The sequence below is a fragment of the Bos grunniens genome, chromosome 5, assembly GCF_055505025.1.
Source record: "Bos grunniens cultivar Pamir isolate PY7600 chromosome 5, Bosgru_T2T1.0, whole genome shotgun sequence".
NCBI classification, from domain to species: domain Eukaryota; kingdom Metazoa; phylum Chordata; class Mammalia; order Artiodactyla; family Bovidae; genus Bos; species Bos grunniens.
In genome coordinates, this window is record NC_141169.1 from 76,215,654 (window position 1) to 76,243,283 (window position 27,630).

Genomic DNA, 27,630 nt, shown 5'->3' on the forward strand with positions numbered 1-27,630 from the left:
AATGCAGACACACCTTCTACCACTTCCCTGAGAAGGCAGAGTGGGAACGGAGGTAATTCAGGAAAGAGCTGGTTGAGATGCGGTTTGGGGTCCAGGCGGGCTGCTCAGGCCCTTCTCTGGCTGCACTGATGGAGGAGGATGCCCCTCACAAACGACCTCCTCATGCCTATACAAGCCTGAATGTCAGGTTCACCCGATTCAGATCTTCCCAGGCTAATGTCCTGCAGAGTGGTAGCAGGGGCACTGGGGCTGGGGCATCTTTACTCTAGGGGCAGAGTCGGAAGGAGACTGAGGGCTTTGGGAAGAGCTCTCAGAGTTACTATGATGACTCAACAAGGTGATGCTTCTGAAGTGCTTAGCTGCATAAGGAGCAAGTAATCATCCAAAAATCATTTGTGGAGGAGATGAGTATGCTTTTAATTTTCATTTTCTATGTTCATTTTCATTGGCTGTGTGGTTTGGACAAATTACCTAACCTCTCTGAACCTCAGTGTTTTCACCCATGTCACCCTTGGGGGGTCATGGTGTGGATTAAGAGATGGCGTGTATTACATATGGGCTTCTCTGATAGCTCAGTTGGTAAAGAATCCGCCTGCAATTCGGGAGACCCGGCTCAATTCCTGGGTCTGGAACATCCGCTGGAGAAGGGATAGGCTACCCACTTCAGTGTTCTTGGGCTTCCCTTGTAGCTCAGCTGGTAAAGAATCCGCCTGCAATGCAGGAGACCTGGGTTCGATCCCTGGGTTGGGAAGATCCCCTGGAGAAGGGAATGGCTACCCACTCCAATATTCTGGCCTGGAGAATCCCATGGACTGTGTAGTCCATGGGATGGCAAAGAGTCTGACATGACTGAGCAACTTTCACTTTCATATGTTATATTGGAGAAGGAAATGGTATCTCACTCCAGTATTCTGGCTTGGAGAATCCCATGGACTGTGTAGTCCATGGGATCGCAAAGAGTCTGACACGATTGAGCAACTTTCACTTTCATATATTATATTGGAGAAGGAAATGGTATCTCACTCCAGTATTCTGGCCTGGAGAATCCCATGGACTGTGTAGTCCATGGGATCGCAAAGAGTCTGACACGATTGAGCAACTTTCACTTTCATATATTATATTGGAGAAGGAAATGGTATCTCACTCCAGTATTCTTGTCTGGATAATCCCATGGACAGAGGAGCCTGGTGGGCTACAGTCCATGGGGTCACAAAGAGTCGGACACGACTGAAGTGACTTAGGAGCAGCAGCGTATATTATATACAAGCATCTGGTGCATACATAGTAAGTACTCAACAGAGGAAGAGGCAGATGTGGCCTTGTCCAGCCTCAGAACTGGAGCCCAACACAGTCATATTCTCCAGGTTTGTGACTGAAAGGAGAGTTCTGAGCCCTGACTTCCAATTTTCCCTATTCATCCTCCCCCATCTCTGGTCCTTCTTCACTCCCTCACCCCTCATCTGCATCCTTTCCCTGCACTTGGACATTCCATCCATCATTCAGCTTTCTGCCCAGGTGCAGGCTGCTCCCGCTGTTATCAAAAGGCACTCAGGACCCACTGGCCAGCTCCTCCTCCCAGCCCGAGCTCCCTCCCTACCTGTTCCCAGCTTCTCCCAGACAGAAGGGAGACAGAGATAATGAGTGAGTCTCCTCTGAGCATAACAATGAAGGAAAGGAGTTGTGTTCAGCTGATGAACAAAGTAGAAAGGGAGCTCGGAGGGTGACGATGAGATGTTGGGGCTATGGATGATGGGTGGTTGGAGGCTGGTGACACTCAGCCTAGACCGGGAGGATGCTGAGCAGGGAGGACTTACACTTGGCTCCTCCCTCCTTGCTGCGTTTGGAAGGTCCTTGTGGATGAGGTACCGTGGAAGGGTGGGAAGGTGGGAGATGAGTTCAAGTCCTCTTTCTGCTCTGCACTTCTGTGAGGCCTTGAGTGAGTCACTGGCCACATGGCCATATCCACATCATGCCACCTTTTGTGTGCCAGGCCCTGGGATCCAGCAGGAAACCCCACAGACATACTCTCAACATCTTACAATCTCTGGGGCACTTGGCTGTGAATTAGGTGGTTACACTCCCCCCACCCCCTCTACACCTGTAATGCGGGCAGTTTATGGGCTCTGATCCCAGCTGGGGGCATCGTCTGGGTGGTGTTCCTGAGGACGAAGAGGGGAAAGCCAGGGAAAGAGGGGCAAGGAGGGCAGAATCGTCCAGGCTGAGGGACCAGTTTGGAGGGAGAGGCAAAGTTGGAGGACAGGGGTGGGGAGTGGGAGGCTGGGCCATCCCTGGGGGCACAGATGGCTGGGCTGGGCTTCTTATTTTATAAAATGACTTGTGAAATATTTTATTATAAATATATTACAAAAATCTAAATAAAATAGATGGAGTAGTCACTGGACAGTTTTAAGCAGAACTATGTAACCTGGTCTGGCTTGGTAAGGGCACTTGGGGGCTCTGGGTGGAGAATGGATTGGGGAGGGGGAGAGGAGGTCAGGAGAGTGGGTAGGAGGCCGTGCAGGGGTCCAGTGGCCAGAGCAGCTCCCACCAGCATCTCTCAGAGTCTTGTTGAAAGCAGCTCGTACAGTAAAGGTCCCTGCTATAAAAATGCCACACCTGAGTTACCAACAGCAACTGGAAGAATGGCGTCACTGGAAGAGATGCCTAACGTGCCGACCAGAGGCTTTTCATAAGTGTGAGAATCAGGCCACGTGGCTCCACGGAGTCGTGTCCTGCCATGCCCGTGATCAAGCCTGGACTGAGGCGGTGGCTGCCAGGGCAATGGATACGGGCCAAACCAAGACGGATGCAGAAGCAGGAGGGAGAGGAGTGATGGGGGTCAGCGTCACTTGTCATGACACCTCTGACCACACCATTCCCTCCTGCCCCCGCAGGGTACCCTTACCTTGTCCTGACCTTGTCCTGCTCAGGCTCCAAGCAAATCGTTTCCAAGACAGGCCCCTGGAGCCAAAATCCTGTGTCCCCTAAGAGGGTCAAAAAGACAGGCTTGGCGGCTGCACCACGTGACACCCCGGGGGCATTGTGATGTGTGGGCGGTCGTCTGGGTGCAGGGTGAGAGGCGCTCAAGGCCACCCAGGCCAGCGGGCAGCGGCAGCTGTCACTGTTCCTGACTCAAGTGTCTTTCTCATGGAGCCCTGCACTGGTTTCTGTGGAGATGCTCCACTCCCTAACCCCCGCTCCTGCATTCCACATGGGTGATGTATAGGGGGGCCCCTCTTCATCAGCCTTGTCCTCAGGCTCCAAAATTGGGCCCCGTCAGACTTCACATAGAAACCTGGGTCCCCCAGGTCATGACTATTGTCATGAGCATGTGTGCACATGTGCTGCCCACTCATACACTCTCACACACTCTGGCTCACCCAGGCCCACTTCCAGCCATTTGACCTCAGCGTCTGCCTTCTCAGCCCCAGGCTGAGCCCCTGGTAAGGTGGCCCTTTGGAGCTTGCCACTGCTTTGGCGCAGTTCCTGGTTCTGGCCTCTTCTAGGCCTGGGTGTGCTGCCTCTGTCCACTGGTACTATGGAAGGCAGCTCAACCATCACCCGTCCCTGACTCTCAGCCTGGACCCTGATGGGTGGCCTGCCTGTGCCCCATCTTCAGTGAGAGCCCTCCCTGACAGCCCTGCCCAGGGCAACAATGCAGGGCCCAGGGGAAGGGTCAGCAGATGCCACTGGTACCAGGTCTGGAGACCTGACATGGGCAAGAGCATGGCCGCGGTTCCCACCCCAAGGCTGTTGTGGGGAAGAGCAGAGCCACTCTGCAGGACCACCGCCATGTCTGCTCACCCAGCTTCCCTCCCTTCTTCTGATTTCCACTGGTACCTCTCTCCTGATTCTTCTCCAGCCATGAGCTGGAGGCCCATCCAGGATGGGCCAGTCAGGGCTGCCATCCTTTGGGTTGTGATGATTGGTCCAAGGAGGGATGCAGGCTCTGGAGGGGGCTGCCGGTTTAGGGTCCTGACCCCACCACTTACTCACACTGAGATCTTAGGCAAACATGTATTGGGTTGGCCAAAAATTTTGCTCAGGTTTTTCCATAAGATGTCATAGAAGAAACCCAAATGAACTTTTTGGCCAACCCAATAACTTCCCTGTGCCTCAGTTTCCTCACCTGTACAATGGAGAGAATAATGGTCCCCACTTAATTGTTGTACAGATAGAATTATGTAAACGGCTCAGCACAGAATCAGTGCTCAGTAAATACGAGCTGCTGGGATTAATAGGACTAAATTTGGGGCCTTCTGATGGAGTGATTGTAAAAGAGAAGCTCTTTTTTAAAAACTGATATTATGAATGTACACCTTGAGCTACTGGAGGAATCTTGCCATCAGGAGGGAAAGCCTGCCTGATAATGAATTCAGCACAAAGAAAACCAGAGCTCAGAGATGGGGGAAGAAGGAATGAATCCTGATGAAATCACTTGAGTTCCTTGATTCAGCTGTTCCTGAAAGTGTGCCCCTGAACTATTCAGGAACATAACCAAGTCTTTGTTTTTTCTTCTTTTTTTGCTTGCATCATTTTGAGTTGGGTTTCTATCATTTGCAACCAAAAATGTCATAATGAGCATCCATCTGTCCATCCATCCATCCATCCATCCACAAGTCCTAGCTGTGGTCTAAACACATCACTTTCCTCTCCAGGACTTAGTTTCCACATCTGTAAAATGGGAATTTCATCAATTACTTGATGGATGGTTTCAGCGATGAATGGGCAAGCCATGTACCAAAGGCAGAGGAGGGTCTCAGTAAATTTCACTTCCATTTCATCTTTTCTGTCTATATCCTGCCCCACCCCCACCTGGAAAGTCAAAAGAGGATCCACGCCCTACCAGACCTTGCTCCTTCAGCAGCAGAATCTGATTGGTACAGCTTTTATTGTTTCTCTGTCATTTTCCAGAAGATTGGTGTCATGAGAGGGCCACAGGGAATGGGGGAGTAAAAAATAACATAAACAAACAGAAAGGCAGGAGGCAGCGAGAGGGGCTGAGATCGGGTCGTTCAGGGCAGAGAAGAGCCAGATCTGGGCAGTCAGAGCCTCTTAGCTTTCAGCCACCAGAGTGGAAAATTCTGCAAAAGAAAACGACAGAGGTGAGTCAGAGGGGGACCGTGGCCTGGGACACTGGCTGGGACCTGACTGTGGGCAGACACCCCCCTCCAGCTCCACTGCATGGTGTTTTTTCTTGATTCTCAAATATGCTGCAGAAGAGAGAGCTAGAGTGATGGAGGGAGTGAGCATGGGGATGAGTGAATGAAGGAGTAAATGAATGAGGTGAGATGGGAAATGATGCACCCACCATATTTTTTGTGTCATGATGTCATGTCACCCACAAATTATTAGTAATACTAACTACAATGCTAACAGCCATGATAGTTTTCTGAATGTTTATCACATACCAGTCAGTTTTCTAAGTGCTTTATATACAACATCGTATTTAACTGACAAAAATCCCACGATGTGCATTTTATCATTATTCCCATTCTACAGAGAGGAAACAGAGGCTCAGAGTCCAGCAAGGTCTATGAGGTCACACAGCTAGGAAGAAGCACAGCCAGGCTTCACATCTCTTTCTTTTAGCGCTTGGTTTTTAGCTCCTCTTCTGAGCTATTTCTTAGCCCCTTGGTTTAACTCATGAGGGTCTCCAGCAGAATCTTGAGAACACACAAAGCCCCAGGCCCTTGCTACAGAATTTTTGACTCAGAAGGTCTGCGGAGGGATGAGTTATTTTATTTGTCAAAAGGTGATTCTGGTGAACAGCCAAGTTCAGAAACAGCTGTGTGCTCCTCCTCCTCTGGGGGACCGAGCCAGGCCCTGGAGGAGACCGACCATGTGACTTCTGTACACAGCTCAGGGGGGTGAGTGTGTCCTGGTGCTCAGAATGAGCTGGGCTCTGTCTCACATGCATGCATGCTAAGTTGCTCCCGTCATGTTCCACTCTTTACAACCCCTGGACTGTAGCCTGCCAGACTCCTCTGGGATACTCCAGGCAAGAATGTTGGAGTGGGTTGCCATGCCCTCTTCCAGGGGATCTTTCTGACCCAGGATCAAACCTGCATCTTTTATGTCTCCTGCACTGGCAGGTGGGTTCTTAACCACTAGCGCCACCTGGGAAGCCCCTGTCTCACACAGCTCCTCATTTAATCATCACAAACACTAGGGAACCGGGAGTTATTATCCCCATTTTACAGAGAGGCAAACTGAGGACCAGAGAGCAGAAGTGACTTTTCAGTGACTTCAGGTAGTAATTGGCTGAGGATTCAAGCTCTGGGATCCAGACCCCTCCATGTGGGCTTGCCTGCCAGTCCACGGTGGTCACCCCCTTCTCCAGCCGTGTACATTGGCCCTGCTTTGCCTTAATATTAAGGATGTCAGGGAGAGACCAGTGTTGGCACCAGGGGGCAATCAGACATCTTTCTAGTGAATCCAACTCCATTAAAATGAACAAAGGATGGGGCAACCAGGTGAGGGGAGGTGCAGGGGAGTCCAAGATGGTCCCCGCACCATGGGAGTTTCTGGAAGAAGATGCTATCAGGAAGTGCTCTGTGCTGCTGGCCTTTTCTCTGAATCTTAAGCGTGCCGAGGGCATTCACACCCCAGGATCTTTGCCCCTGCCATTCTCGTTGCCTGGTACATTCTCCAGGCTGCCTCACGGCCGGCTCCTTCTCACTCACCTGGTCTCAGCTCAAATACCACCTCTCAAGGGGCCTTCTCTGACCCCTCTGGTACAAGCAGTGACCCACCCCTACTGAGACCCTTTTTGCTATCACCATTTATTTATTAGCTTCACAGCACTCCCACTCTCGGAATACCTCTGAGTCTATTCTTGCTTATTTACTTGCTGTCTGCTTCCTGCATTGGACCCTCTCAGGCTTTGTTTCCTCCGTCCCACCTCTTGGCTCTGCATCTGACACCGAGGGGACCACATGTGTTTGTGAAAAGATGGGAGAGGCACAGAGACTCTGTGTTCCCAGCAAGAAGAGGTGCCTTCTATTTAAGGCATCAACAAAACCCTCAAAGAAAAGGTGGCTTTTGATATAGGCATATAGGCAGATGCAGGATTCCCACAGGAGAAAGCAGAGGGAGAGGTCCAGTCTCAGAGGGCAGGAAGCAACGGTGTGTATTTGGGGAAGACTCAGTAGTCGTGCTGGGCTGGCCTCTTGCATGTAAGATGAGCTCAGCTAGAGAGGCCTGGGCCCCCGAATCTGGCTCTTCCCCTTGTGGGCTGTGTGACCTTAGACAAGGCGCTGAGCCTCCCTGAGCCCCACTAGCATCCTCTGTAAAAGACAGCTCTGCTTCTGACTCAGGGCGGTCAGAAGAGAGGTGCTGATGCACAGGAGGCCTCAGCCCCTTCTGGCAGCTCCTCTACCCTCCCCGCTCCACGTGTTCTCAACTGTGGGGTCCTCATGTGCTGGTCAGTAGGGTTTCTGCTCAGCAGTCAGGTCTTCTGAGACCTTTATTTGGAAGATTTACTTTAGGAGAGTCTTCCCTGTTGTTTTTCTCTCCAAGAAACGAGAGAAGACAGAAGGAGTCGGCCACCCTCTCCAATATGTGTCTCTGAGATGCCATGTCCCCAGCCTGCCAGACACTGCGGGACCCTCAGATAAGGCCCCGTCACCTCTGGAAACGCAGGTGTGATGTGGGGACAGCACAGGTGGGGACTGAGAACTAGATTTCGAGGCTTAGTCCGGCCCTGTTTGCTGGGCGTCCACTCCCCAATCTGGCCCGGGAGTGAAGGGAGAGGGCAGTAACAATTCCTAGTCAGAGACAAACAAAAAACTGAATGTGAAGTGGCTTCACAAAGGCCACAAGAAGTATCTGGGGCTCCCCTGAGGTTCATCCTGTCCTCCCCAGGCTTGGTATGATACATACTGTGAAAACCTCCCAGGGTAATTTCTTCAATGCACATGGTTATGTAAAATGTTATCAGTGGGGATGCTGGGCTATTGTTGGACCTACAAAGTTAGAAGGATTTAAAAAATCACCAAGTGAAGAAACAAAACCACCTAAACAACACATGGAATCATCATGGAAGTGACCTGCCAATGACCCCGCCGGGTGGAGGGCTCCTCATCTTTTCGGGATTTGACCTGGGAGATGGACGCCACCCTTTCCTGTCCCCAGCTAGTCCCTGAGGCCAGGAAAGTCAGGTGGCCTGGAGGTGGGGGACTGGGGATCAAATCCAGGTGAGAGAGGGGAGAGTTCTCCTGCTCGTCCTGAAAACCCTCAGGGTGGCGGGCTAAGGGATCACAGTGAATGTCAGGAATGGAACCCATCATCAAACACTAAAAATTCCTCCCACAGTCCAGGCATCAAAGCGTCCACTTTCTCACCAGGGGCTCCTCTGAACCTACAGCACCCCACTAAGGCAGGTGGTTCTTTTGAAATGGTTTTTTTTTTTTTGGCTGCACAATGAGACCTGTGGGATTTTAGTTCCCTGACCAGGGATTGAACCTGTGCCCCCTGCGCAGGTGTCTTAACCACTGGACCACCAGGGAAGCCCCAAGATATCTTTTACCATTAGTACTTTGATTAATATTGCCCATTTTTATAGAATTTAAAAATTCTTATTTTTATTGCCTCTGTGGGAAGCATTTTTGCATTTACCATCTCATTAAGTTCTCACTTCCTCCATGGGAGAGAGGCTTTTGTCTGCATTTTATAAGGGGGGAAACTGAGGCCGCAGTCCAGTTGCATGACCAAGATCACACAGAGGACATGATTCAAACTTCCCTCTTTACCCTGGAGGTTTCCGACCTACTTTGACCTGGGTCTAGAGTGACACAGGCACCAGCTCAAATATCGCCACCCCATGACTGTCATATTAGCCGTTTTTTATTTACTTCGTGGTACTTATCACTCTCTGAAATGATCTTACTCATGTAATTGCTTATTTCTTTCAGTCTCCCCCTACCACACTGTAAACCCCCAGGGGTCAGGGGGCACTATCTCTCTTGCTCACAGCTCTCAAGCAACAGAACAGACCTGGCCCCCAGCAGATGCCTGTAAACAAATGCCAAATGGGTGAACAGATGGATGAATGGATGGCATGGCTCATGAGTCCTCCTTAGGTGTTCAGCAAGTACTGACTTTCTGCATATAGTTCTCACGACAGCCCCAGGAGGCAAGTGGGATGATTCCCATTTTATAGATGGGAAAGTGGAGGCCTGGAGAGGTCAAGTGTCAAGGTCATGTAGCATAGAAGGGACAGGAGCAGGGATTTGGCTGTGGTCTCAGGAACAGCCCCTACATGAAGGTAGAGAGGCCGCTCCTGAGAAGGCTAGTATCTCACGTCAGATGGAAACATGAAATCTCTCTAGCTTCAACCTGCCATTTGATCTGAAAAACTGGCTGGAGCCCGCATAGTCTGTCCTTGGGCACTGAGTCATTCTCTTCTGGGATAAAGGAGACATGAGTCTGTCCACCATCACCTGCTCATGGGGTAACTGTCAAGAGGGGTAATTGGTCCTTTCCATTTCCTGACCTCCATCCACGCCACCCCTAACCTTCACCCTAGAAATGACACGTTCTTGGCTGCTCCTCAGCAAAGAGGCTGACTATTACCTTCACACCAGATGGCATTTGGGGCAGTCAGTGTGAAGGGGACCAGGGGACACCGACCATGGGACCCTCCAGCAGTAGAATGTCTGACATTCTGGAGCTATGGAGGTGTTTTCGACCTGTGAGGTTTTCAAAAGCCTCTAAAAACAGACCTCTGGGATCCCCCATGAAGCAGTCAGGGTGTCACAATAGTACATGCCCTGGCTTTTTGCAGAAAACACAGGATTCTAATTTTGTCCTCCCAGATCCGGCGGCAGGGCACTTGGGAGACAAATCGAGGGCAGGGGTCACCGCTTCTGTTCCTTTTGTGCCTCTCTCAGGGCAGAGCTCTTAGGAACCAGCCAATTAACTAATAGCCTTCCTACCAAAATGTCTCCTCTAAAACGTCTAGGTCTCTCCTGAGAAAAAAACAAACAAGCAAACCTACAGAGACTCTGTAAAGTCCAGGTCAAGTGATTTGGCAGTAGGAGACTGGCATGGGGGATGGACAGCAGCGGATGGGGGTCTGGTCTTGGTTCTGCCTTTACTCATGTCCCTGGACAGACACCTCACCCTGCCAGGTCTGGGTTTTCTTATTTGTGCAGCCTTGGGTCTAGAAGACACCTTTCCAGCTCCCCTCCAGAGTGTGGAGCACAGGAGCTGGGAGTCAACCCTCAACTCCCATTTCTTGCTTCTGTGACCTGGGACTAGGTACTTCACCTCACTGTGCCTCAGTTTCCTCATCTGTAAAGTGTGGCTCCTTGGGCTGTTCAGAGGAAGCAGCTCTAAAGCCCTTATCACTGGCTTGATCTATAGCTAGCACGCAGCATTTGGTAGCTGTTATTATCAAGATGTTTCTATAGCTCAAGAATTTCCCTGATGGTCCAGTGGTTAAGACTCCAGGTTTCCAATGCAGGGCGTGCTGGTTCGATCCCTGGTTGGGGAACAAAGATCCCACATACCCCGAGGCGAAAAAGAAAAGTATCCTTCTATGGCTTCAGGACTCTGTGGGAGAGGGAGAGGGTGGGATGATTTGGGATAATGGCATTGAAACATGTATAATATCATATATGAAACGAGTCGCCAGTCCAGGTTCGATGCATGATACTGGATGCTTGGGGCTGGTGCACTGGGACGACCCAGAGGGATGGTATGGGGAGGGAGGAGGGAGGAGGGTTCAGGATGGGGAACACATATATATATCTGTGGCGGATTCATTTTGATATATGGCTAAATCAATACAATATTGTAAAGTTAAAATACTTAATAAAAAAAAAACGTAAAAAAAAAAACCACCAAACCCATGAAATGCCTGGCTGCTGCCTGGCAAGGGGGTGTTGTGGGGGTGGGTGACACCACAGATGGCCCCATCACCTTTATTTCTTGCCCCACCCCCCCTCCCCCGCCCCTGCCATTTCCTGTCCTGTCTGGCACCTGCTGACAACCTTCCAACAATCCTGGAAGCTGGGTCTGAATCTTGCTCCATCGCATCCTGCCTGGGCTGGGTGGCCGTAGGTCACTACCTGACCTCTCCGAGCCTCAGTTTTCTCATGTGTACAATGGGTATGATAACGTCTACTTACACAGCTCTTGGGAAATTCCGATGAGAAAATACAGATAGATGCCTGGCATATAGGAGATGGTGTATAAATAAATGTTAGTTCCTTGGATCTCCTCAGCACCACTGGGACAGGTTGGGGCTTTGAAATAACAACCGTAATCACAAAAATCCTGAGACTAAGATAGGAAGATGGAAACAGACAGAAGACACAGGAAGCCCAAAGAGCAAATCACTGATGTGATGCATGTTTCTGACACTGTCTATCCCATCCGAGTTAGGGTCCCATCCCTCATGTGCCTATCCACAGACACTCATTCTCTGCCCCTCAGTTTCTGCATCTGTAAAATGGGGACACTGAGAGTATCTCCTCGTAGGGTGACAGTGAGGACTACACAAGGTACAGTGGTTCTTGGGTGGAGGGACATTCAGAGCCCTTCCTCCCAGAGGGATTCAGGTGCATCCCTACCTTTCGCCAAGGAAACCTCACCTGAGGCCCCTGGGGGCCACCTGGCTGGTGTCCTCATCATCTGATCAGGGAGAGAGGAAAGGTGGGGGGTGAGCAGAGGAGGGAGCAGGCAAAGGGTCAGAGGATGGGCGGGTTCAGTCCTCTCCTTTCCCTTCTGAAACTGAAATTAGCCTAATTAGGTCTGTCCCAGGTCCCTGCGCTGTGGGGGTTGGACAAAATTAGAAGCTATTGACAGGTGAGCGCAGCACCCGCTGATAGCCTGAGGGGAAAGTGAGACGAACTTTGAGTCAGCGCCTGGAAGACGCTTTCCTCCCCTCTGTCGTGAGGAGCAGGATGAAGGCAGGCCTCTGGTTTATCACCTCGCCTCTAAATAGCTCCTGGGCTGGTTTCTTATAAATCGGTATTGCAAACAGGGATCACTTTCCCACCCCAGAGGACGGGGAGGCTGGGTCATTCGAGGTCAAGGCGGAAGGCAGTGAAGAGTCGGTGAACAGTAATGGGGGTGCCCTCTGAGCCAGGCACCACCCTAGGAGCCGTCCCACTTCATCCTTACCAGCCTTCTTATCCCCATTTTACTTACAGGGAAACTGAGGCCGAGCGCCACTCAGCCAGGAAGATTATAACTTAGGCCTGGCTCATGGTAGGATGCGTCTCTTTCTCAGAGGTTGGAAATGAAAGGCCCTGAGTGCTGAATTAAGCTGTAACCTCCAGGGCCAGAAGAAGGGACATCTTTCTTTCTCCCCTCACTGCTGTTCCTTTTGGCAGGAGGGCGGTTATATAAGAAGTGCTGCCTGCCCTCCCTTGGCTAAATCTTATCTAGTGCAGCATAAGGCTGGGAGTTAGGGAGAGTCCACACGGGAATAAAAGCAAGCATCTTGCTAAGCACAGAAACCATTTATAACTCAAATGTCCCAGCTCAGCCTGTTGGAGGGAGTGGCAGAGTCAGGACACCCAGGTTCCATTCGGCCAAGGGCTTGCTGTGTGACTTTGACACTTCACATCTGCGGGGCCTGTTTTCACATCTCTCACTGGGGATCACAGACTCCGTCCCCTAGACTGTATTGAGCCCGGATGAGGAGGCAATGAAATAGGACAAAACACTGCACGCCTCGGGGCTCTGCCATCAAGGCTGCGGATTGGCCCTGGTGTGCACCTCCTGCCTGCCTTGGAAATCAAACCCCATAGGGGCTGGAGGGCTGGAATTACAGGGAGGCGGCAGGATTCTCCTTTTGTCCTTCTCACTGTCTTCCCGTCTTAGACTTGGTTTCATTTCCTTTGAGGGTGGGTATTCCACTATTTGCAAAGGATTTTGAGGTAGCTTATAAGAGATGCAGGTTTGATCCCTGGGTTGGGAAGATCCTCCAGAGGACGGAATGCTGACCCACTCCAGTATTCTTGCCTGGAGAATCCCAGGGACACAGGAGCCTGGTGGGCTACAGTCCATAGGGTCACATAGAGTCGGACACGACTGAAGCGACTTAGCACTCACGAGAAAAAGCACGTGAAACAAGAGGAAAAGAATCATTTCCAGAGTACTCACTTAACTCTCGCAACGGTTTTTGAAAGTGGTTATTTTTATCCCCACTTTGGGATGAGGACATGGATGCTCAGAGAGGGGAGAAGGTTTGACTATTCACACTGCCGATAACTCGCACTCTACAGGTTGTGTTTTTTGCCTGACTTCAGGAGTTCCAGCCTGAGGGCTTACTCCTTCCCTCTCGCCTCCCACATTAAATAGGCTGCTGCTGCTGCTAAGTTGCTTCAGTCGTGTCCGACTCTGTGCGACCCCAGAGATGGCAGCCTACCCTGGGATTCTCCAGGCAAGAACACTGGAGTGGGTTGCCATTTCCTTCTCCAATGCATGAGAGTGAAAGGTAAAAGTGAAGTCGCTCAGTCGTGTCCGACTCTTCGCGATCCCATGGACTACAGCCCACCAGGCTCTTCCATCCATGGGATTTTCCAGGCAAGAGTACTGGAGTGGGGTGCCATTGCCTTCTCCCATTAAATAGGCTACTTAAGGATAAAAGAGAACAGATTTTTGCCAGAAGGAAGCAGAAAAGGCAAATGCCTTCAGGCACATGGAACCAACTGCAAGGGTCAGGCAATCGTTGTGACTAAATTTCTCAGCCATGGAAGCAAAAAGCAAACCATGGGCTCTTGAGTTGGACCAGGCCTGAGGCATAGGAAATGGGATCTGCCACTGGGATCAGGTTTCAGGAAACTAACAAGGATTGCTGTGTGTGGGTGTGTGTACATGGGGCGTGCAGTTCCTGTTTACAGTGTGGGGTGGGGGAGTGCTGGTGAGAGTGTGGAGGCTTGCAGCAGGTCCCCAGTCCTGAGTAGCTGAGTGATCGTGGGTAAGCCACCCACTTCCCTGGGCCTTGGTTTGTACTCCCTTCCCTTCCCTGTCTGTACAGTGAGAGCATGTCTTGGGATGCTGTTGTGAGGCCTGAGGAAGTGCCCACGAATGGTGCCTACTCTTCTCATCAGCCTGCCCGTCCATGTGGGCAGGGATTGGGTACAGAGAACCCAGACTGTGGACACATGCAGGGTGGCAGAGGGTTCTGCTGGGATCTCTGAGTCTCAGTTTTGACTCTGCTCTTGAGTGAGCCTGGGCATGCTCCTTAACTGCTGAGTGCCTCAGTTTCCTCATCGGTAAACCAAAGAGTGATGGCATCTACTTTCTAGGATGATCATAAGACAGTGGTACTCAGAGTGTGGTCCCCGGACCATAAACACCACGTGGGAACTCAGTAGAAATGCAAACGCTTGGGCTCTACCCTGGACCTAAGGAAGCAGAAACCCTGAGGACAGGGCCCAGCCATCTGTGTTGTGGGCTGGGTGCTGCTGGAGACCCACAGTGGGGGAGGACAAGTACTTGAGAAGGAACCTGACACTTCGTAGTCTTGCCTATTACTGATGCCTGGGTTTGGGGGCACCTTCCATCTTCTGGTCAGCTTCTTCTTCCTTTCCTACTTTAACTCTCCCCTTTACCAGCTCTGCAACAGGCTTTCAAAGGTGGCTGTGGAGAATCAATTGACCACATCTATAAAAGTCTTAGAGCTTCCAGGAAGTAAGGAAGCTTCCTTTACTTTCCCATCTCTTTCCCTGAGAGACAGGAAAGCAAAGGGTTATAATTAGAACTTTGTCTTTCTACCCACTCTTATCAGTCTGGGATACTTAAGGACCTGGTAAATATCACTCATCTGCAGAAGGGCAAGCAGCTAGAGATGGAGGCAGTACCCCTGGTTCTGGAAACCCCAGGCACCTGCTACATGCAAGCCCACAGCCAAAAACGGGTCTCCACCCTTAGCCTGAGGACAGCTCCCTATACACCACACTTCCTCGTCATTGTATCCCCAGGCTGGACACATATTCATTCATTCACTCGTTCATTGAACTTTTCTTTTACCCCTACTATGTGCTCTGTTCTAGGTGTTGGGGTCAGAGTTGAACCAAACAAAGTTCCTGCTTTTGTGGAGCTGACATCCATCCCAGAGGAAGAGAGAAGCAATAAGTCAATAAATAAAGTCATCTATGGTAGATGCCTTTTGACTTGGAATGAATGAATGGATAAAGCAGGCAGCCCAGAACACTTGCTTTGGATCCAGACAGACCCGAACTCAGATCTTGACCTTGTCTCTTCCTAGGCAAACCCTTAGCCTCTCTGAGTCTCAGTGTCCTCATCTGTAAAATGGGTATAGGAGTAGTATCCTCAAAAGAAGCTGGGGAGATGAAATGAGTAAAATGCTAAGCACAGTGTGTGGCGCAAGGGGGCACATTGGAGTTAGATGTCACTGCTGTTCCTACTCCAGGTCACACAGCTGAGCTAGCTGGCAACCTGGCCCTCTGTCTAGGGGTGTATGCACTGGGGCACCTGGGGAGTCCCAGGGATTGAAGAGACCCCAGGATTGGCCAGTCATCTGACTGCTAATGTTAAGAGCAGGCACCTAAGGGTCAGGGACAAGTTCCATAAATTGTCCCAAGTCCCACCGGGAGCTGAAGGCATCCTCCAGTTGGTGGACAGGGCTTAGATTCTTTGGCCTTGAGAGGGAGTAGGCAGCAAAGCAGAGAGCCTAAAATAGAAAATTCTGGGCCCACGGAGGGCTCTTTCTTCCATCCCGCTGCTTACTGGGCTCCATCACACCCATCCTTCCTGTCGCCCTCCAGAAACAGTATGGTGCACGGGGGCAGAAGCGGGGATGCGTGTCTTCATCCTCTCATCTCCAGAGTACCAGATGTGGCCCCCCACCTCAGGGTGACCTGTTCTTGTTGCCCATTTCATCTCTCGCCCCTCTCTTCTGTTCTGCCCTGACTCCCACACTTGCACCAGGTTGGCTGAGCCTGGACTGTGCTGGCAGACAGACCCAGGTTTGGCCCCAGTGTCACCTTGGGCCCTGGAGCTGCTCTTCCTGCATCTGCATCTGTGTCCTCTGTCATCCCGAGGTCACGTGAGGTGACGTGTGTGCAGAGTCCAGCTTCGGACAGGACACACATCGTTCACCCTGGTAATCATCCTCTCTTGCCTCCCACCCTCAGCAAATCAGCTTCTAGTCCCTTTCTAAACATGCCCTAAACCTCCCAGCCTTAGTGCCTTTGCTGACTGATACCCAGCCCTCGCCTCGACCTCCCTCCACTTGCCCCTTGGCCTGTGGCAGACCTGCCCATGGTCTCTAGTCTGCACCAGTGCCCGCTGTCTCCCTCTTGCAGAGCTCGTATGCACCTCCCGGCCTCTGCCTGGTATTTACCCTGTGTTTGTGTCTGTATCATAGAGCTGTGAGCCTTGCACAGATAGAATAGCAATAGTATGACAGCCGCTGTTTACTGAGCACTTACAGTGCTCTGCACTCTGCACTGCCATAGAATCCTCACAAAATCCCAGTGAGTTATGTGGTGTCATGTCAGGAAATCAGGGCTCAGAGGTGCCCAGCCAGGAAGTTATGGGTCTAATTCCTCTTTGCCTCCTCCACTGCCTGGTACTGTAGATATTTGCTACTTAGTAAATATCTTTTTGGTTTGATTGAAGAGTTGAATTAGGGCTTTAAGATCTGAGTTGGGCAGGGAAGGAGGGAGGGAGAAAAAGAGGGAGGCCAGGATCTGGCCTGGTTTTTCTTCATTGTGTAGGTTGCTTGTGGGCAGCCAGCCATGAAGACCCTGCCTAGGGCTTCTGAGCTGTAGCATATTGGCTGCAAATAAAAATGGGAAGGAGGTCCAAAGGCCTGGCTTGGGGTCATGACAGGAACCAGGTTCTGGGTGGAACTGTCTGATAAGTGACCCGGTGAGGATGGGGGTGTGGGGAGATGTGCCATTCACTGCAATCACCTGAACCAGCCACCCATTTCCCTCTAGGCACCCTCTGCTCTGGTTCTTTTAAAACCACCTCCCTCTTTCCCAGACCCAGGAAGGGCAGCTGCCAACGGGAGGCCAGGCGACTCATTGCTTCTGACCTTGTTAGAGTTGCTCCATTCTCATTTCTGGCATAAAACTTTAATAAACTATGTCCATGTTCAGAATCCTTGTACCTTTCCGAAGGCAATTTTGTGTCTCCAGCCACTTAATTTTTACAATGAGCCCAGGCAGGTCTTAGGATAAAACTGTGCACTCCGTTTGTCAGATGCAGGAACCTAGGTGTGGAGAGCTGATGGTCAAGGTCACAACTGGTGAAGAGCAGAGAGCAAGGAGAGCATAGGGGGCTGGATTTCATACTCAAGCAACAAATGTGTATTAAGTGTGGGCTGGGTGTGGGCTAGACACTGAGTATAAAAGGATGAATGTAACCTAGCTGCTATTAAAAAAATTAAACAGGCATGAATATAGCACTTCTCTGTGCCACTGTTCTGTACACATCACTCATTAACACAGGTAATCCTCTGACAATCCAATGAGATAGGAAGCATCATTATACTTAGTTCAGAGATGAGAAAACTGAGGCCTAAGAAGTTACTTGAATTGCCCCAAATCACAGTGAGAAAGTGGCTGGGCTGGGATTTGAACCCAGACAGCACGGGCCCAGAGCCTAAGCATTTAATACAGTTTCCTTTTAAACTGGCCGAAGGGACCATCATTAGGACTGGCACAGATGTGGTGTAGCATGTTGGAAAGAGCTGCGTGGTTCTGAATCCTCACTCCCCACTTATGTCCTACCTCCCCGAGCCGGTCAAGCACCTTCAACCTCAGTTTGCCCATTTGCAAAATGGAGATGATTCTTAAGGATGTTGTGATGCTACAAAAGATAAAGATGCTGGGATGTGAATGCTGGATAGATCTGAATGGAGAAGGGTGTGGGATGGTCGACCACCAACCCCTTGCCTGTCCTGAAAGCAAAGCTCGAAAAGCAAGGTCAGGCTGGATGTTTCTTTTCCTAATTCCCAGCTGATCTCTGGCTGGTTGTTTTTTTTTTTTTTTCCCCTCTGGCTCTCCTACAGTGCTGGAATGGTATACCTGAGTGAAGCCAAAACAGGTTTTGAAATTTGAAGTTACGGGATACCCAAGACAAGATGCTGAGGAGAGGAGAGAAAGAATTTCCATCCTTGGAATCTGAGAATGTGAGAGCCAGTAGGGTCCTTGGGGATCAGTTGGCCTCATCTCCTTGGGTTACAGATGGGAGGCTGAGGCCCAGAGTAGGAGAGAGACTGCCCAAGGTCACAGAGCCCATTTGGGCAGAGCTGCGACCAGAACCCAAGCAGAAGTGCAGACAAAGTTCAGAAAATATCCCCAATTCTCCTGGATTCCTTACACAGCAGAGAGAGAGAGAGATAGAGAAAGAAAGGATCTATTCCTTGGGGGTTGTTCAAATCTAGAAAAAATAGCAATTTTTTCTTTGCCTGGCTTACACGACAGAGCTCTTAGACCTCACGGATTGCCATTTTTCTTCGTATCTTGGGGACTGCGGGACTCCCCCCTCCCCTTCTCATGATGGAGGGACATAGCTCTGAGTTTTGGCATCCAAACATCCCAGACCCACGATGTGCCCAGGTCACGGGTACTCACCATCAGCCCCAATCTTGCCATCTCCATCTTTGTCTCCAGCAGCCAGCAGCGTCTTGGTTTCTTTAACAGACAAGTCTCTGGCATCTGGGGAGAAGCCTTTCAGAATGAATCTGGAGGAGGAAAGGGAGAAAAGGGGGAGGGAATCAAGTGAGGGTCACCTTGTGGATGGTGGGCTGACGTCTGCACAGGGGAAGCAGGAGGCTCGAAGAGGAGGATGAGCAGGGAACATGCATGCCATTGTGCTGGGCCAGGTAGCCCCACCATGGCCAAGCTTCACGGATGGGTGTGCAGAGGACAGGCTGTCCTCAGCAAAGGGTTGCCCTCACTTCTGCTAGGGCACCTGAATTTGTTTATTTATTCAGTCAACAAAACAAATACCAGGGTATCTTCTCTGTGCCAGGGCCATGCTAGAAATGGGGGCATAGAGTTGGTCTTTGGAAGCCAAGTTGAAAAACAGGGAGGAAGTCAAGTATTCCAAGAGATGCCACACAGTGTGATGGAAGCAATGGTGGGAAGTGGAAGGCAGTTGCTTGAATGGTGCATCCATCCCACTGAAGGGGAGGGAAGAGTCAGGGGAGGCTTCCTGGAGAAAGTGACGCCTAGAGGATAAACAGAAGTCAGACTTTGCATGTGTATGCGCGTGCGCATACACACTGGGCATGGGAAGGTAGAGGCGCAGGATCTAGACAAAGGGTACCCTTGTGAGATGGTTTAGGGGAGAGACAGGATGGATGGGGAAGTCTCTACTTGAAAGGCCCCTCTCCACACCCTCCCCCTTCTCTTCCTGACAAAATTCAAGGCAGTCTTGGCCAGAGAGTTACATAAAGCACAGCTGGATTGGCAGACGTGGGCCAGGTGGCCGAGGGGGTTATGGTGGGAGGATTTTTGCTGATGTCATTTTTTTGCCTTTTCCTAGTCATAACCTTCTCTGCCTTGCTCCCAGGACTCTTGACCCCTCAAAGCTGGTTGTGCACCCCATGACATGCCCAGAAACTGTTCTAACCATCATGGTACAGAAGGGCAAGGGTCTGTGGGATGGCGGAAAGTGGCTTTTAGAGGAATGAAAATCAATGAAATACTCAAGGGAGCGCTCTCTGTCTTGGCTATGGTGTTAGGCAATGAGAAAAAGTGCCTCTCAGTTTGTATTAAATTATTAAGTAGCATCATTCCATTAGCAATATTAAGTGGCTATAATTTAACCTAGTTAGTTGCACTTTCTGCAGAGGATTTTATTCTTCCAGAAGCAACAGCAGATGGTTCTTTTCTGTGACGGATGCAGAGAGCAGGGCAGACAGAAAGGAACCTGGAAGCAAGTGTCCCAACCCCCACCCTGCTCCCTCCCCCAGAGCCACAGAAGATAGTCCCTGCAGGCCTCAGTTTACCCCAGCTCCTCCTCCTCGATGAAGCCGCTCTTGTCTTTATCCAGGATATGGAATACCTTCTTCACGTCTTCCGGGCTCTTTTTCTTTAGGCCAACCATCTGGAAGAACTTTTTGTGGTCGAAGGAGTCGACAGCTGTTGGGAGATGGAGAGGAGGGTGTTAAAATGAGGACAGAGAAGGGTCCTGGGAAAAGGTGGGAGAATGGGGATGTCACAGCTGGGCCAGTCCTGGGGGATGGAGGAGATACACCTCCGTGGCAGGGCTGAGGGAGTCCAGGCCAGGCAAGGGGGTTTGGACCAAGGTTGCACAGCCATGGGTGGCAGAGGGAGGATTGCACCCAGATCTCCCTGGCTCCCCAACTCCCTCCACCTTCGACTATACCCTTCGCTAAGGGTAGGGGTAGCATTTGAAGGCAGAGAAGTTTCCATGAAGCCTTTTGGGTGGTGGCTGAGTGGGGGTGGGCACGGGAATTGAAGGAAGAGTGAATATGATGTGTGTCTGTTGTTGGGGAGGAGGGTCGACCTTTTTCTTGGCCATGGATTGTGTGGCCAGAAAATCAACACGGAGAGGACAAGTTTCTCTCAAGGTCACCTAGTAGGAGGAGTGGGGGGAGGACACAGAAGTCCTGGCTTTGCTGCAGAAAGCCATTCCGGTGGGAGTGGGGGTGGGTGCTGGAAGTCTCCCCAAGAATTCCCAGTTAGGTTTCCTCTCAGAGGGACAAGATGGGTCAAGGAGAAGTGGGTGGGCTATCGCAGGGCTCTGGGAGGGAGGCTTCATGCCCAGGGGATGGAGTGCCAAGCAGAAAGGAAGGGAGCCCCCCTTCAATATTCTGTACCCTGAGCTCTTTTTTAAGGACAATCTGGGAGAGTAAACGACCTTAGACCAAGTAACATGTGTGTCGGGGGTGGTGGGGTGGTGTAGGGGCAATCCCATGGAAAGTCAAGGTATCCTCCCTGGCTGGAGGGGAGGAAAGTTGCTCTGTCCACCTCAGACACCAGATGGAGGGGGATGGGGACAGCACCTGGAGGTGACCCCCGTGCTCATCCCCCTTCTGCCCTGCGAAGTGACCTTGGGCAAGTTTCTAACCCTCTGCCTCCCTCAGTTTCCCCATCTCGGGGACAGGAGGGAGGAGGAACTTAAGCAGCTAAGCGTTCAAGTCCAGGGCAGCTCAGAGACATGAGACTGTCCGTTCCCCTCTCTCGGTGCCTGAGGAGGCTGGAAGTTGCAAGCGCGGAGGATGCTCTGCGCGCAGCGCTGAGCAGAGCAGAGCTCCAGCTTGGGGAAGGTCATCTCGCTCCCTCGCAGATCCGTTGAGCGGGGTGGGCCCTGAGCCCCGGAGAAGGGGCTTGGACATTCAGGAAACCAGCAAGCAGTAGCTAGGCGAAAAGAGCCCTCTCCGGAAAGGGGTCGCGGGGAGAGAAGCATGCGCACCTATGGCCCCTCCAAGTGCCTTGAAAAGCCCCGAGCGCTCACAAGGACCCAGAGGTCCCGCTTTCCACCCCGGTCTTCGCCCTTGGTCCGGGACCTGAGTCCTCGCAGCGCGGTTACCCAGCCTTCGGCGCCCCAGAGTTTCGGTTGTCAGGCCAGGCGCCCGGCCTCCTAGCTCGCTGTCTGCGCCAGGTCCTGGCGGGGCCAAGTTTGGGTAGTGCCGTGGACCCTCTTCCACGCTCCGCTAGCGCCCGGCGGAAGCGTGAGCATAGAAGCGCCGGGATGACTGGCCAGCCGCGGGACCCACGGGGGTGCAGGGGCCAGGGAGATGGATGAGGGGACAGGGATGCGGAGGGGAGCGCGCTGCTCACCGGTAAAGGCCCCCACTGCCTTCTTGATGTCCTCAGCGTGGAGCAAGTCTGTCATCGACATCCTGCAACTGTTTGAGCGGGCAGAGCAAGTGCGAAAAGATTAAAAAGTGCTTTTCTCATCATTTCTGCTCATATGACCTGCGCTGCAGTGCCGCGCGCCGGGCGCACGCCCGCCGGCCTGGCGCAGAGCCAGGGGGCGCGGGGCTCGGCGCGCAGCCACAGCGGCTCAGTCCAGCTGAGCCGCCGATCTGTGCTGACCGGGCTAGCCGGGCGGGCGCACGGTCCCGCCGCCGCTCCCGCCCCGCCCTGCCGGGGGTCCTTGGGACTCCAGGGGCTGCAGCCAGGGCTCCAGGGGAAGGGGCAAACCCTGGAATTTAAAGGGCGCCCGCGTTCCCAGTTGGAGGGTTTTCCTGCCGTCAAGGGCAAGCAGGAAGCGCCGGCCTGGTGCGACGCAGGGTCTGGGATCCGCGCACCTCCGAGGATGTCCGGCCTCTTCGGGGAGTATACTGGACCGACAGGGGCAGGTCTACATCCTCGTGGGCCCCTTGGCCCTACTCCCATTCTCTCTCCACTCCTACCTCTGCCTCCGCTGTCTGTCCTGGATGCAAATTTATGCTGCAAAATCTAAGCTCTGAGGTCTGGAAACCTGACCCACCGGGAGGTGGTGGCAGGGATAGGCCGGTGCTGCTAGGGCCCTCTGCGGGTGCCCCATCCCACATCTGGTCGGGAACTCGGAATACAGAAACCGATTTTATTTTTTTCATAGTCTGACTTTTCAAAGAACCCTTCTTGGATCCCCACTAACTACTTGCTTTCCAGGTCTCCTGAGCCAAAGTATCATGCGGGTCTGGACTCCTCCTGCCCCTATAAACCGTATGGGGGAGGGGAGGGTGGCAGAAGGTACTTGCCCTCTGCACTTTCAAGGCTCATGCTTGGGGAGCTGGTGCCACCCTCAGACCACACTTCCGAGACACAGGTTTTATGGCCCCAACTTCATCTCTGGGAAACATGACACTACCTGATCTTTATGCAGCCAGAGACTGGTTGCTGTCTTTCCCAGGGTTCCCCGAGGGTTCAGGCTGCAACCAGCTGTCTCTAAAGTGTGCAGAGCACTGGACAAGGAGTCAAGAGTCCTGGGTTCAAGATCTGGGGTTGCAGTAAGTCCTTATGTCACCTTGGGTTGTGACCTTTGCCATCCCTGGGCCTCAGTCTCCCTCCACTTTGTTGATGGTATGCGGGTGGTCCTTTGTGGTGGATTCTCAACACTCTGACTTCAGGTGTGGGCAGGTGGGCGGGGCTGAGACAGTGTGCCTTGGTGGAGGAGCTAGGGAGAGCTATGGAGAAGGCAATGGTACCCCACTCCAGTACTCTTGCCTGGCAAATCCCATGGATGGAGGAGCCTGGTAGGCTGCAGTCCATGGGGTCGCTAAGAGTCAGACACGACTGAGCGACTTCACTTTCACTTTTCATTTTCCTGCATTGGAGAAGGAAATGGCGACCCACTCCAGTGTTCTTGCCTGGAGAATCTCAGGGACGGGGGAGCCTGGTGGGCTGCCATCTGTGGGGTTGCACAGAGTCGGACACGACTGAAGCGACTTAGCAACTGAAGCGACTTAGCAGCAGCAGCAGCAGCAGCCCGGCTACCCTGTAGCTCAGGTTCCCTGGCACTCACTGTTGACACTATCTCCTTCAGCTTGGTGTTGGACGGCTGCCCTTCCTGGGAACCTTAGGATGCTGCTGGCTCCAGTGGGCCCCCTTCTCTGTGAGTCAGCTCCTTCAGGGGACAGCCCGCCAGCTGGTCTCCAAGGCACTGATGCTGCAGCTCCTGTCCTGATCTCTCACCGTATGAAGCCATCCGTGGACCCCTCAGCTGCCCCTGTTGCTTCTGCTCTGACTGGCCTTTTAACTTAGAGATGCTGGGCTTCTGTGTTGTCATCTCAAGCCCCAGGCTCAGCTCACTTCAGGGGCCTTGTTGGCAAATCTGCTTCCCCAGCTGAGGGATTCTTATGCTATACTAGTGGGGAAACTGAGGCCAGAGAGAGTCAGCGAGTGGCATAAAAACACACAGCAAGGCAGTGGCTCAGAGGGATCCACCCCTGGCTCTACTAACGTCAAGTCCAGAGATCCACTGCATGGGGCTCTGCCAGCGCCCAGGACCATACCAATCAGGTCCCACATGTCTCAGCCTCAGATCGGCTTCCGAGGAGTCCCCGAACACTGACCCCTGTGGCAGAGGCTGGACTTCAACAGCCCCATCCTTCCCTCCCTGCTTCTTCCAACTCTCCCTGCTGCAGAAGCTTCCCATTAACTAGACACCATAGTCCACCCAGCCAGAGCATCAGATGATGTCTTTAGGTCAGCCCATCAGCCCTCCATACCCCTTCCTCCTGTGTCCTCTGCCCAGGCAAGGGCCACCTCACCTGAGTCCATAGATGTCTGACTCCACCCATCTTGTTCTGTAAGGTGGGCTTAGCCAGTGGGAGGAATTTGCCTCAGGTCACACCACGAGTTAGGATGGAAACCCCAGGAATTGTACTCTCAACCGTGAACTTCATGGCTGTCTGCCTCAGCCTGTGTCACCAGCCTAGCCTGTGTCTCTGGCAGGGAAGGGGACATTTGGCCGTCCCGCCTCTCCTCCCCTCCATCCTCGTCCAGCCCCGGTGGCTGCCACTCACCTCAGGTGTGGGGTGGAGGGCTGGAACCTGGACCGAAAGGTTGGCTGGTGGGAGATCCCGTCAGGAAGTGAGCCTGGGGGAGGATGGCCACCTATATAGGCTTCCGCTCTGGCTATTTTGGGAGGTGGCGCTCCCCTCTGTTCCCAGCCCCCTCCCCTTCCGGTGTCAGGTACTTCCCAACCACGGTGCTGGGTGTCTGTATCACATTCACCCTCCCTGGGCCCCTCGAGCCAGGCCTATTAATAACCCCTAGTCCCTGCCTCCCTCCAGCACCCAAAACTGAGGCTCAAGCAGGGCTCTCCTCTTCCATTAAGTCTTCCATGAACACTCTAGATGCCAGTAACATCGCCAGGCTCCAAAATCCCACAAGGAAAGGAAGGCAGCACTCGAGCAGAGGGATGGAATAGGAACTGTCTTCCATGCATGGGGCTGGTTAGATTCCTATTTTTACTCAGTCTTCTCCCTCCAGCCTTGCAGTACAGGCCTGTCTCCCTCTTGCTCTTGCATGAGTGAGGCAAACAGACAGGCTAGGGGTTCTGCGATTGACTACTCAAAGCTGTGGACTGGAGCAGGGAGTGGACCCAGCATTTTCATAAGATGACCTAGTGCCTCCTAGAAACACATGCTCTGCATGGTCTCTGACAAATTCCTTCCTCTCTTTGCATCTCAGTCTCTGTCTGTAAAATGAGTTCAATTAGAGGCAAACTTGGCTCTAGAGATGGGCCAGATGAAGAACCCCCTGAAATTGTATTCCCAAAATCACATGCAAGTGCTCTTTTGTGAAGCAAGGGCCCACAGCTTTCAGGAGATTCACTAAGACATCTCTGGGGTGGTCTGTCTTGGATTGGAGATGACCATCCAAGGGGTGTGCTTTGAAAAGCATGAATGAATGTAACACATATTTACTGAGTGTCTAGTATGAACACCATGAAAGCTTCCTTTTCTCATCCCCAGCCTTAAAAAGAATTTCCAGGATGCTGACATTGTCAACAGGACATTCCAGTTCCTGATGGTGGTGTTAGGAGGCCCAGTCTCCATGCGAGGTAGATTGGAGGGAAGCTGTACTGGTCCTTCGTTGACCATCAGTTGACTCCATGGATGGAAGGAGCAGAGGGTGAACTGGATGGGGAAGCTGGTTCTGGAGCCTGAATGTGTTGTGCTAAGGGTCTGGACTAGGGTGATGGTAATGGTATCAAGGAGGGATGTAGACATAGGATAGCATCTCTGAGGAGACTCTTGCAGGCTTGAGGGCTATGAGGAACAAGTTGGACAAGTCCTAGCTGACTCTCAGTTTTCAAGCTGGGGTTCACTAGAGATTGGCAGTGCTGCTTTTGAAGGCGGTAAGCCTGGGGAGGAAGTGGTACCAAGCTGAGGAGATGATAGTTGGAGATGAGCTCAGAGATCCTCCATAGTGACCTCCTACAACCTGCTCACATTGTAGGTGAAGAAACCAAGGCCAAGATGACAGACCCAAATCATGTAGAGAGTAGTGAATGAACCAGGACTTTGTGCTGGGTTTGGGATGCTTGGAGGACATTCTGGTGGAATGTGCCCAGGAGCTCTGAACTTTGGAGAGGGCTGACTGGACATAGAGCTGTGGTGGTCATTGGGGAGGTCAAGGAGTTGAAGTCACAGGCATGGCTGAGCCCTGGGGCAGTGCGTTGGGGGATGCAGCATCTTGAGGACCAGCCATGGAGAAAGATCCCCGGCTGGGGTCTGGGAAAGTAATCACACTCGTTTGCTGAGTATTATACCAGGTATAGTGTACACTGCATCATGGTTTCATCCTCATAACTCTCCCTATAAGGTAGGTATTGCCTTCAGGATTTTGCTAATGAGGGAACAAGGCTCAGCAAGGTTAGGTGACTTGCCTAAGGTTACAGAGTGCCAGGGTCCAGCCCCGGTTGGATCCAGGGATTCCCTCAGGATGATGGCGTTGGCGATTAAGGGATAGCAAAGGCTGAGAGATTTATTAGATGCTCAATAATAACTGGTTTACACGGGAAATCAATAAAGTTCGTGACACCAAACTTGCTCTGACCACGGAAGCCGCAGGCACCCTCTCGAATAGCGGAAGGTGCCCCACCTTAGGTACCTTCTCAAGTGCTTCTTAGAAGCCCAGGCAAATAAGTGGTTGCAGAGGACCCCCGCACTCCAAATTATTTTGGCATGAAGGAAGAACAGAAGAGAAAAGGAAGAAAAGGAAACAAGAAAGAACGACACAGGGAGACCAAGCTTCGGTGAGCAAGGCCCATAGCTTTATTTTCTACAGGGGCTTTTATACCATAAGTTGCACATAGAGGATAATAGGGGGTGTGAAATCATGCAAAGTCAGCAGTCTTTGATCCTTATCGAAACCAGGGTTTCTTTTCTGCAAACTTATCGTGTACAAATGGTTTAGGTGGTTTACATCATCTTCTGGCCAGAAGGCTATTAACATTTTATGACTCTGACAAAGGTTTGTCAACCATAAGACTTATTTTCTCTAAGAGTAATTATTTTAAAGTTTGGCACCATCCTCCAAAGGTGTTGGATAAAGTTGCATTCCTATAGGGCAGAGGTGCAATGGGTTTACAACAAAGGAAAGAATTTATTACCTTAAGGGTCTAAAGTTGCTAACACCAAGGCCACCACTTATTTTTTCTACATACCAACTATATTAATTAATACACTTCCAAGGATACAATACAGGGGATGTGGAAACTTGGCAGCAAGCATTGGCTCATCAATGAAATCTTCTACTAGTTTTATTCTGACAGCTTCTAACTCTCCGAGAGGCTCTAAACTATTTGAATATCTTAAGCTTCCCGTGCCTCTTGAGGCTGGGAGACTGTGAACAATCGAATGCATAGCTGTAGGAGTCCGGCTAAACTTGTCAGGCAAGTTAGAGAGCCATCTGAGGGGTTTGGAGTTAAATACTCCTATTATGCCCAGGAACTTTATTAACTGGAGCTGTAAGTTAACTCTTTTTCAGAGAGAGAGATGGTGGTGGGGGACAGGCCCCCGTAAAGTCAGAGGTGTAGGTGAGAGCACAAAGCAGTAAAGCAGGCAGACTCTGGTTTTGGGGTAGATGCTCAGGCAGGCCCAGAGGGGCACCCCTTGAGTTCTGGCTCGCCTTGCCCACCAGAACTCTCCCACATAACCTTGTTATGGGTGGGGACTCCCGTGCTGGCTCCCGGCATCTCCCCCTTTTTTATTTCTTAAAA

The 27,630-nt window shown here is 51.7% G+C and overlaps 1 protein-coding gene across 1 annotated transcript; it reads right to left on the reverse strand.

Moving 5' to 3' along the window:
* Positions 1-4,872: 4,872 nt before the first annotated feature.
* PVALB (parvalbumin) lies at positions 4,873-24,533 on the reverse strand. The gene is made up of 5 exons (XM_086403991.1): positions 24,425-24,533; positions 21,750-21,817; positions 19,952-20,084; positions 18,570-18,679; positions 4,873-5,084 (listed from the first exon to the last, which is right to left on the reverse strand). The coding sequence occupies exons 2-5, from the start codon at positions 21,808-21,810 to the stop codon at positions 5,056-5,058; spliced, it is 333 nt and encodes a 110-aa protein (XP_086260117.1). The 5' UTR covers positions 21,811-21,817; positions 24,425-24,533; the 3' UTR covers positions 4,873-5,055.
* Positions 24,534-27,630: the final 3,097 nt, after the last annotated feature.

Excerpts from the sequence above, each read along its gene's own strand:
- PVALB (XM_086403991.1), bottom strand. The coding sequence starts at position 21,810 with ATGTCGATGACAGACTTGCTCCACGCTGAGGACATCAAGAAGGCAGTG. Across the intron at positions 20,085-21,749 it reads GGCAGTGGGGGCCTTTACCG|CTGTCGACTCCTTCGACCAC; the intron begins GTGAGCAGCGCG and ends ATCTCCCAACAG. Across the intron at positions 18,680-19,951 it reads ATCGAGGAGGAGGAGCTGGG|ATTCATTCTGAAAGGCTTCT; the intron begins GTAAACTGAGGC and ends TTCCTCCTCCAG.